Source organism: Drosophila innubila, assembly GCF_004354385.1.
Source record: "Drosophila innubila isolate TH190305 chromosome 2L unlocalized genomic scaffold, UK_Dinn_1.0 4_B_2L, whole genome shotgun sequence".
In the NCBI taxonomy this organism is placed as follows: domain Eukaryota; kingdom Metazoa; phylum Arthropoda; class Insecta; order Diptera; family Drosophilidae; genus Drosophila; species Drosophila innubila.
The window spans coordinates 16,101,656-16,112,807 of NW_022995372.1; the positions used below are offsets into that span (position 1 = coordinate 16,101,656).

General features: G+C 35.5%; 2 protein-coding genes across 2 annotated transcripts; both read left to right on the forward strand.

The window, feature by feature from the left end:
- Positions 1-1,360: 1,360 nt before the first annotated feature.
- Positions 1,361-3,852, forward strand: LOC117780868 (phenoloxidase-activating factor 2). The gene is made up of 4 exons (XM_034617545.1): positions 1,361-1,490; positions 2,395-2,771; positions 2,830-3,088; positions 3,157-3,852. The coding sequence occupies exons 2-4, from the start codon at positions 2,403-2,405 to the stop codon at positions 3,762-3,764; spliced, it is 1,236 nt and encodes a 411-aa protein (XP_034473436.1). The 5' UTR covers positions 1,361-1,490; positions 2,395-2,402; the 3' UTR covers positions 3,765-3,852.
- A 601-nt stretch (positions 3,853-4,453) lies between these two features.
- On the forward strand, positions 4,454-9,943 carry LOC117780137 (protein daughterless). Its single transcript, XM_034616556.1, has 2 exons — positions 4,454-4,836; positions 6,296-9,943. Exon 2 carries the CDS (start codon positions 6,339-6,341, stop codon positions 8,502-8,504), a length of 2,166 nt encoding a protein of 721 aa, XP_034472447.1. The 5' UTR covers positions 4,454-4,836; positions 6,296-6,338; the 3' UTR covers positions 8,505-9,943.
- The last annotated feature ends 1,209 nt before the right edge of the window (positions 9,944-11,152 follow it).

The following is an 11,152-nucleotide window of genomic DNA, read 5'->3' on the forward strand; positions in this document are numbered from 1 at the left end:
AACACAAATTATTACACAGACGGCAAAGGAATTTTGGAAAGCTTGGAACTTTCCCAATTGTGCTGGTGCTATTGATGGAAAGCACATTCGTGTTAGATGTCCAGCACATTCCGGGTCTATGTATTACAATTATAAAAAGTTTTTTTCCATTGTACTTCAAGGGGTGGCTGATGCCAATTGTAAATTTATAACAATTGAAGTTGGAGGCTATGGCAAACAAAGTGATGGTGGAACATTTAATGCATCTCAACTGTATAAGCAACTAAAAACCCGACAGTTCATGCCGCCAGATTCCTTTTTGCCGGGAACAAATATAAAGATGCCATATGTCTTCGTTGGTGATGAGGCCTATCCCCTTTTACAAAGTCTTTTAAGGCCATATTCAAGAAGAGATATAAATGCTGAAAACGAGTCGTCTTTCCAGAGCTCGAAGATGCATTGAATGTGCCTTTGGAATAATAACATCTAAATGGCGTCTTCTCTGGAAGCCTATTGAAACAGATCCAGATTTTGTTGATGTTATTGTAAAAAGTATATGCATTTTGCATAATACAATTATTGACCTCGAAGGAGCTTATGATTTGAATCTTGAATCAGCAAATTTTCAGACCAATAATACAAATAATAATGGCGCCGAAACATATAATCATATAAATTTAAGAACAGGTCAAATAGTTAGGGACGCCTTTCGTGACTTTGTATGTACACACAAATAATATTATTTAAGCAACATGTTATCAAACACAATATAATAAAATTTACATATGTTAAATCACACACAATATAATAAGATCTACACATCTTAATAAATCTTTACTTACTTGGTGTTTCCAACGCTTTCTCAATTTCAGTCCAATTCTTCTCAACAATAATTCGGTTGTGGTAATTTTTGGACTTTTGATCCCAGAGCACTGAGTGGCAAAAGATTTCCGAAATTAAATTTTCTACACCGAAACTCATATTTTTGTCATATGTCTTCTTTCTCCGACGTTCACTTAAAAAGTAAAAACGAATGCAGTAAATACGCATCATTTCATTATAACAAACGGTGAATAAAGATGGGAATTAAGATACAAATTTACCGCAAAAGTTTACAAATATGCATGATTTGAAAATAAACGGTTATTAAAGCTCAGAATGTAAGAAAAGAGACTAGCAGTCTGAGCGAGACCAAGCGATAAAGCAGGTTGTAAACTGCTTTCTCGCCTCGCTCTCGATTTGTCGCTTGAACTCGCATCTCGCTCCGTTCTCACTCTGACACCTTTTAAGCGATTGCATTCAAAAAAGCTTGCAGAGCTTTATCGCGCGATGTCGCCCAATATTATCGCATCGCTTCTCGCGCGCACTCTGACATCAGCCTTAGGCAGTGGAAGCATCAAAAGCTCTCACCTCAAGTTGAATGCCAACGAATTGTACGTTTAGTACAATTTTTAAGACTTAGTGGAACAGATCGTGCGACTTCTGCTAGCCAAAATACGAATTAATAAATAGTAAGTGATATACACATACATATTTTTGTATATATTTGTGATTAGCGAGTAAACAGTGAAATATAAAGATGATTAAGTCAGATCGTTTTGGGGATTTTTTACATGCACATCAAAATTAATATATACACATTGTATGTATGTATATACATATATTCAATCGACGTATGTATAATATATGTGAATAAATACATATACAAACTAGGGGCGAACTGGTTTGTTTTATTAGGAAGTGTATACATGCATGCATACATATTTATTTAAGTATTTATAATATATGTAAGAGGGAGCTCTCATAAATTGAATTTTAAGTTAAAAGTAATTAAATAACACGACTTTGTCGTCTCTGTATCTTGGATTGTGCAAAATGGAAGATGCTTATATCAATAAAACGTATTTTAAAAAATATATACATATTTACACATCCAAATGTATCTACACTTGTGTATACGGATAAATAGACAGTGAAGATACAAAAGAATCTTTTAAGATTTACAAAGTAAAATTATACATACAAAACATATATATACATATGTGTGTCAACCAAACCTACCATATATTTAGTTAGTTGTCAGTTTCGATAAGCGCATCGATATCAGAAAGAGAAGATATCGAAGGCTTATGACAAGGATCTTTTCAGTAAAAATTACTTAAAATCCTGTATTACCTTGTCACGAAAGCTTACACGCGAAAAAGATAATTCGCAAATTATGCCAAGATTTTGATATCGAGAGGATATCCAATTTTTATTTACGTTACCTTAAATTGCGGGTATAGCAAATGAAATATGAATGGCCCAGAGTGTAATTTATACTCTTTCAATAATTTTAAAATTTTGTTTTTCATGAAAAGGAAGGTAAAAATGTTCAATTCTGTTTATTAAATTTTGTTTCTATCTTTTATAAAGGAAAGCTGATGATGGACATAAAGATTTTTCTTTTATGTCTTTTGGCATACAACTGCCTTGCCCAAGACACATCGTTAGACGATCTTATTGCTGATATTTTTAAAACAGATCCTACCGCATTCAGCTCTACCACTACACAAGCAACTCCAGTTATAACTCAGCCATCAGCATCTCCCAATACTGTCGAGGAACGCCAGCAATATGAGTCTTGCGGTGACCAGAAAGAATGTGTGCCTAGATGGTTGTGCGCTAACGATACCATAAATACCAGTGGAGAAAATATAATAGATATTCGTATAAACACAGACTCGCCCACAGGCTCAGCCACAAAAACGTGCTCAAACTATTTGCAAGTCTGCTGTGACATTCCTGACAAGGTAAAATTGTATTTTCTCACTTATATTATTCGGTTCTTCAATATTTATATTTCTCAAGAGAGACAAACCGGAAGTACCAACTACGCCTGTTAACATCAATCGGGGATGTGGTTATCGTAACCCGAAAGGTGTTACCTTTAAAATAACTGGAGCCTTGGACCAGGAAGCCGAATTTGCAGAGTTCCCCTGGATGGTTGCTGTTCTACGCGAAGAGTCTTCTTTAAATCTGTACGAGTGTGGAGGCGCCATAATAACACCCGAAGTAATATTAACAGCAGCCCACTGCGTTCATAACAAAGAAGCTAAAACTTTAATTGGTATGACTCTAAATAGAGTTCATGAAAATATCTCCACTTTTGCTAATTATATTTTCTTTTATTTTCAGTTCGAGCTGGTGAATGGGATACTCAGACGAAAGGTGAACCAATTCCGCATGAAGATCGTTACGTAAAGGAGATCATATATCACGAACAGTTTAATAAGGGATCTCTTTATAATGATGTCGCACTACTCTTTTTAGAAAGCCCATTGAATTTCCAAGAGAATATTCAACCAGTTTGTTTGCCAAATTCAGGGGAACAATTTGACTATGACCGCTGTTTCGCAACAGGCTGGGGAAAGAACAAATTCGGAAAAGATGGGGAATATCAAGTAATTCTTAAAAAAATTGATTTACCCGTTGTTGAAAGGACGACATGCCAAAACAATTTACGTAACACACGTTTAGGAAAATACTTTGTATTACACGATAGTTTTATCTGTGCAGGAGGAGAAAAGGATAGGGACACGTGCAAGGGTGATGGCGGCTCTCCCTTAGTCTGCCCAATTAAGGGTCAACCAGACCGCTTCAAATCTGCCGGTATAGTTGCTTGGGGAATTGGATGTGGTGAAGAAAATATTCCTGGAGTATACGCAAGTGTTGCTCACTCAAGGTCATGGATAGACCAGAAGCTTAACTTGAGACAAATCAATCCAAAATATTTCACACCCTGATAAATTTATATTAAACCAAAATATGTAAAAAAATTTCATTGGAAACCTGTGCAATGGTAATAAAGTAAAGTTTTATTTGGTGTATAAATATTTTTTAAAATTTATTTACTTATAGTCGTTTTGAGAAGCACTTAATAGGGTATATTAAAATAAAAGACTAACATGCCTTGTCGAAACATTCTCAAAATTTTTCCTGTTTCTCTAGCATACGACGAGTTCACGAAATGAAAGAAGCAGAGCTGCCAGATCTAGACAACTTGTAACAAGTTGTGAAACTGCTAATTTGTTCTTAGTTAATCAACTGACTTTAAATATTGACAAAAAACTTAATTTAAATATAGACTTAGCACTAATTATTGATAGCAAAGCATCTGTTCCACTCCTGACCTTAAAAAAAGCAACAAATAAACAAAAAGGTTACTCAAAAAAAGAGTGCAAAAGTCGGACTCAAATGTAAAATGCCCTAATTTCTAAAATCTAAATTAATTGTATACTGACATTCATGTACACAACACATTAAATTTTTTTAAACAATAAAATAAATAAAATATTATTAGCCAATATCTCTTGCGTAAAATATTTGGCATTTGGTGGGAATACCCATAATTTGATAACAAATACTGTTTTACAATAATCGATATGTAAGTACTATCGAAACCTGCGATTAAACACAACACTGAGGATGACGCACGAAGAGAACAAAGATGGCGTTCACGATGGCTACACGAACAAAGCCAGCAGAACACTAAATATAAAAGTTGTAAATTTTAGTGAAAACATTGTTAAAACAGTGCAAATAAACGTGAAAAGGCAATGTAAAATTGTTGTACCATGTGTAAACTAAAAAAGGATTACGCAAACTAACCATTGGCCATTGCTGTGGAAGTTTTGTGTAATTCAAAACATACATACATATGTAGTTTGTGTTTCGTGGTCAAAAGAAATACAAATCCGATCCACACCTTTTATTATAACTAAGACGGTACGGTTTTGATAATATTGTGAGAAAGTACAACATAATTGCTGCCAGCATCAACAAAAATTACAACAACAAAATTTGCATTTTGTGCAAGTGAGTATAGCAATAAAAGCAGCAATTTTTTTAAATAAAAAAATCATTGCATGCACATAAAACATTTAATGATTTCAATAAAACCCATTTATGTTTAAGTACATGCAAAATGCATAAAGAAAAGTGATTTTTTTGAAGATGTACATACGTATGTATCTATATAAGCATTAGTGTATGTTTTAATAACAAGGTAAATGAATTGTACTCACATAAATTGTTTAAATCTAATGCATTTCATACATACATTCGAACAAACATATTTCGATTTATGCATCTTGTAATTCATTGGTTATTTGTGTGTGTTTATGTTTTGTATCTGCATCCCCGTGTACGTGCAATCATATACGCATGCAAATGTATCTGTGTGCATATAAATATGCATGTGTATGTACACCACGTACACCAATACAAACGCATTTACACATGATCCCGTCGAGTCGTTGTTCACTGCTCTATACGTAACAAGTAAATGTGGTCTCTTCAAGTGTGCCCAACGTTTAGATACCCTACACTGTGTTTGTAGTATAACGTGTAGATTTCATACACACGCAATCAAGCACACAGATACACCTCGTGAACACGCTATACAATCTTAAATATGATAGATAGTTTCTTCATGAAGAATTTCTACATTTAATTTATTTCACGAATTTTTCTGCAGACTTTAAGAACAATTTATTTATGATAGAAAATAAACTTGTTATAATGCTTCTTCTTTCGCATATTTATATAAATTTCTTTTAAGGAATTTTATTTAAAAAATCTCAAGGAAGTAAAAAAAATTGTCACCTGTTAGTAAAGAGCTGCTGATGCTTGTGCAGCTCTTTACCTGTTACAAAGTGAACATTTCTTATGTTCTCAAATTATTGAACAATAATTGTTAGTTATCTAAAAAAAGTTGGGACAGTCTTTACCACAAGCGATTAAAAATGTTTATTTAAATAAGATTGGCAACAAGTTGTCTTCATTACGACATGAAATAGTTTATCTTTATTAAATTAAAATTCAATTTTGCTTTATGTTCAGAATTTCTTTTAAGAGCATAACTTTTGCATATGTTAAATAGAAATAAAAGCAATCAATTCGAATTTTGATAAGAAGATGTTAATAATGAATATTAAGAAGTGGATAAAGAAGATCTAAAAACAACTGCTATACTAATAAAATAAAAATAATATAATTATAATAATTATCACTAAATTATCCTGTCATTAGTCATAGTTAATATGTTTTTTAACCGGGACATAAATATTTTGAATAATATTAAAACAATTTCAAAACTTATTACTTTGTCGAAACAATTACTTGACTATTGTTTTATAATTTAAGCATGCATTTTTTAACATTAATTATTTAACTGACACTATTTTTTGATTACTTAAATACACTTAATTAAGATCTTTAATAATGTGTGCTGAAATATTTAAAAAAAATTTATGAAAATGTATCTATTTTGCAGATTTTGTACCCAGCATCGATACCGTCCCTAACTCTTTGGTAAAATGGCGACCAGCGATGATGAGCCGATGCACTTGTATGAAGTGTTTCAAAACTGTTTTAATAAGATAGCGAATAAGCAACCCTCGGGCACAGTTGGAACTGAACGAGGAGGTGGCTATCACTCACCATATGGAGGCCTTGCTGTAGAGAATGGAATGTACCCAAATGACTTCAATTCCATGCACGATGGCGGCAATGGGAGCAACAATAGGTTTGCGAATGTATCAACGGTTGATCAGTATTTTGATTCCGGGGCAACCAGTAGCACTGGTGCCGGAGGAGGTGGAGGTGGAGGAATAGGCGGCGGAGGAGGAGGAGGAGGATGGTATCAATCTCAGATGCATAGTGGTCCTAGCTATATGAATCAAGCGACTTATCAAAACAACACTCCAATATCATCGCACAATTTGGAGCATCAACAAGTGCTAAATGCAGATGGGACGAGTATTGGTCTCCAAATGGGCAACGAGAGCGGACACATTGGTATGCACAGTCCGGTTGCGACATCGCTCCCACCAATGAGCTCATTTCGAGGCGGCGGTTCCGGCAGTATACCCAACATTGGAGGCCCCACCGTGCCGACAGTGCTCTCTCCGGCCGTATATAATTCACCGCAGCACAATAACAATCAAACAACAGTGCAAGCTGTTGTGCAGCATAGTGCACTTGGTCATCATTCCCTTAATCATACCCATACCCCGCTACCTCATGCACATTCCCATCATAATCAGCAACTTAGTCCTGCAGTGCAGAGCGCGGACAACTTTGGCGTTGTTGGTGGGATCAATGCTGGCCCCAATGCGAAAGTCGTTGGAGTTGGTGCTGGAATCGGAGTTGGAGCTGGAGCTGGTAATTCTTCGGCAACATCATTGCGTCAACAAATGTATATGTCGGCTGCAGCAGCTGATCAGAGTATTAGTAGCTTCAGTTCAAATCCATCAACACCTGTCAATTCACCGCCTCCGTTAACGCAATCTGGAGTTGGCGATTCATCTGGCGGTAATGCTGGATGGAGTCATACTGTCTTAAATAGTGGACCTAGCTCAAGCTATGCCAACGATATGGTGCCTGTAACTAGTTTACATACCATGGCATCCGTATTTCAAGGTGCCCGCATGGAGGAGCGCTTAGATGATGCCCTTAATGTTCTCCGAAATCATTGCGAGCCCGAAATGCTATCAAATGCCATTAATCCTACATTGAATTCATTGGACAATACTGAAACGTTATCTTCCTTTGTGGCCAATTCACCATCGTCGCATGTTCTTGGCGGCAGTTCTGCTGGAAATGGTTCACTTGGGCCCAATTCATCGAGTACACTGGCGCACGAGGTTCTTTCATTGGGTACATCGGGATCTGGTGCGACCTCCTTGTCCAATATTAAAATGGAGAGAGGTGGATCAACGTCAATATCAACATCCGGCACAAAAGCATCCAAGAAACGAAAGGAACAATCGGGAATGAATAATGTCACGCATGCTGGGGTCTCAACCACATCAAATCTGTCAAATCTTGACATTTCGGATGCGAAACCCACCAGCTCCGTGGAGCCATCAAATCAACAACAATTACAACAGCTTGCACAGGGTAGCGGCGGTAAAGGTTCTGGTTCCGGATCAGGTTCAGGCTCCGGTTCGAAGCGACCTCGAAGATATTGCTCGTCGGCGGACGATGATGATGATGCCGAGCCAGCTGTTAAAGCGATTCGCGAAAAGGAACGGCGTCAGGCAAATAATGCACGGGAACGCATTCGTATACGTGATATTAATGAGGCTTTGAAAGAATTGGGACGTATGTGTATGACACACCTGAAATCAGATAAACCTCAAACAAAGCTGGGCATTCTTAACATGGCTGTCGAGGTGATCATGACACTGGAGCAACAGGTTCGCGAACGTAATCTAAATCCAAAGGCTGCCTGCTTGAAGCGTCGCGAGGAGGAGAAGGCGGAGGATGGACCCAAGATGGGTGTCCAACACCATATGATACAGCAGCCATCTGTGAGCGCCGTCGGGAATAGCTATCATAGTCAGCCTTCACAACTTGTGCCAGCCGCATCATCGCAGACCCTAAGTAGCATGTCCTTACCTGCCAATCAGGCTAACAACAACAATGTCGTACTACCACCACATTTGCAACAACAGATCGGCGGTCAGCATCCGCAATAGCACCATGATGCAGCCATAAGCAATGATTTAAGGGCATCGGCATCAGCATCGGTATCACCATCTTCCATTACAACTCAATTGATCCACGGCTCTGCCACGACAAAGTACTCAACCACCTTTGAGTTAGAGCAACAGTTATTAAGCAACTTTTTTCGACGTCATGCGGCTGTCACACAAACCAATCCTGAGCCAATACCCCCATTGCAGCATCATCTTCCCTTTTAGCCTATTTTATATGTGTATGTATGTACTTCAGTTCAAGAATATATACTATATGTATATACATGCCAATATACAGTTTTGATCAACTAAATCAATTGTATATACTTGTTTTTTCGATCATCTTTGACGGAGCTAAATCAGTTTATTATGAATTTCTATTCCCCATGGATAATAATATGTGGATTTTTGCATAATTTCGTGCGATGTCACCGTAGCCATCTTTTCATGCATACATAATTATATAATTAGCTCTAAGTAGGTTTATTAACACACAACAAAAAGTAACAACAACAAAAAATCAAATAATATTAATAAAAGGAGAAAAAATCACACGATACCCAATTTCATACATACAAAAATTCTTGTATTCCCCCATATCTTTAGGACTTTATAAATAAGTATATGCATATTCATTTTTCTTAATCGTGTTAAATGCTCGCATGTAATTAAAAACAAAACAAAAATAAATAACATAAAGCAACCGAGTACTTACAATAAGTATTAGAAGGAAGTAATCGTTAAATAAGATTAAAAGGTAATTGTTAAATTAACTTTAAGCTTTCAAAAAAACACACAAAAACAAATGAAAATAACAGAAAAAAAATAATAAAACTTTTAAAACGGTTATCAATTATATAATACGCTAGAGTAGGTTAACATTAAACGGAATTTATAATGCTATTTTTCGGGCAGCGTTGTAAATTTTACTGACATAGAAAATAATTATATTTGACAGCTTAAATATATCTTCAAATAATTGTCAAGAGCTGCCAAATATAATATTGATGATATCAATGCTGCTTAGATAGTTAAAACGCAAGCATACATACATACATATGTAATTGTTCGCCGATATTCAAAGAGCATTCATGGTATTTGTATGTATGATATGTATAATTCGTAATCGTGAAAATTTACTTTAATTCTTTATTATTCTTCATTTATTATCACTATGTTATTAAGTAGTAATATCATAATATGTTACACCTGATGACATATACATATAGCTTGTTAATGGTGAAAAGCATTTTTTGCAAAATTGTATTTAGTTTCTCTTTATTCATACATAATTGCTCAAACATTTCAATTATAAATTGTATAAATATATGTATGTGTTTCTTAGTAAACAATGGTTGCCACGCCGATGATGAATAAATGAGGCAAAACATAACTAATATACTCGTATATACATATACGGATCTGTTAGCTATAATGTATAGTTTATGGTTTCATTTAAATTTGACAATGCCAGAACCCTAAAATTCGCACTCCCATCGAAATATCAACCAACACGGATTTCCCAAGTATCTGCAATCGGAACGATAAGGCGATCCATCAAATTCATTGGTACGCCGTGGTTGTATCCTTGACACAAAAGTTAAGAAGTGCAGAGATACTTAACACATTTCAAAAGCTCGTTGAAAATGTGTAAGCTGTAAAGGCATATGTCTGTTAAGGAAAAGACACGTTGTCTTTGAGTTCGAATCCCGCCTCCAAAGTTTTCGTATTTTTCCCAGGTCGAGATTGCTTGAAGGTATCCTAGTATTATTAAATATCGTATACAATCGATTAGCTTCGCTTACGCTTATCGATAAGGAATGCACATCCCTAAAAGGTATCGATATTGACATCATGCAGTCAATGACTTTTGTTAATTGTAATTAATGCATTTATTATTTTGTGAATGGTAAACAAATTCAGGATCGCTTTCTGTGTAACTATCCTTTATTTTGATGATTTAATTTTATGTGTTGACTTGCGACTAAAATTTATATACCTAAAATTATCGATGTCATCCCGATATACAGATCATAATTGACCATCTCTATTTCCGAAATCTTGTAAAGCACAATTATTTTTATAAAAAATATTTTACGAACAGTACAAATGAGTTAAATGGCATGTTGGGGCGACACATTACACGAAATTAAAGAGATTAGCTTCACATGGACAATCGAAAATTATGTTTTCTTGCATAACTTAAAATTAGATATAGGTCTCACTTCACCAGAGTTTCAAAACGACGATAGTGGTGTGAAATTTTGTTTGTAGCTATTTCCAGTAGATCAAACACTTTGTTCAGCTTTGTTTGCTCTTTGCGTACTCTCTCAAGCAAACCAATTCATAAGGGAAAAACGAGCCTGTGTACAATTTCTGAAGAGACTTTCACCTATTTTACATCATAAGATCCTCTTTTATTAAATTTCTTGAAAGCCCCAGATGCTTACTTGACCGGTCAAAAACTAATGCTATAGTGTGATATCATTCTGATAGAAAATAAAGTTTAAAAAAAATGGACCACACGACAGTTTAATCAAAGTTCCTAATTGTTCATTAGCTGAGGATTTTGGCGGTATACTGAACAGAAAGGAATTAGCCGATGCTACAATTATTACAGGCGACGGTCACAAGATACCAGCTCATAA

What these genes read in the sequence shown, in the direction of transcription:
- LOC117780137 (XM_034616556.1), top strand. Translation starts at nt 6,339, where the DNA reads ATGGCGACCAGCGATGATGAGCCGATGCACTTGTATGAAGTGTTTCAA.
- LOC117780868 (XM_034617545.1), top strand. Translation starts at nt 2,403, where the DNA reads ATGATGGACATAAAGATTTTTCTTTTATGTCTTTTGGCATACAACTGC. An exon ending in GCTGTGACATTCCTGACAAG is followed by an intron (nt 2,772 to 2,829) that starts GTAAAATTGTAT and finishes ATATTTCTCAAG; the next exon opens with AGAGACAAACCGGAAGTACC. An exon ending in AGAAGCTAAAACTTTAATTG is followed by an intron (nt 3,089 to 3,156) that starts GTATGACTCTAA and finishes TTTTATTTTCAG; the next exon opens with TTCGAGCTGGTGAATGGGAT.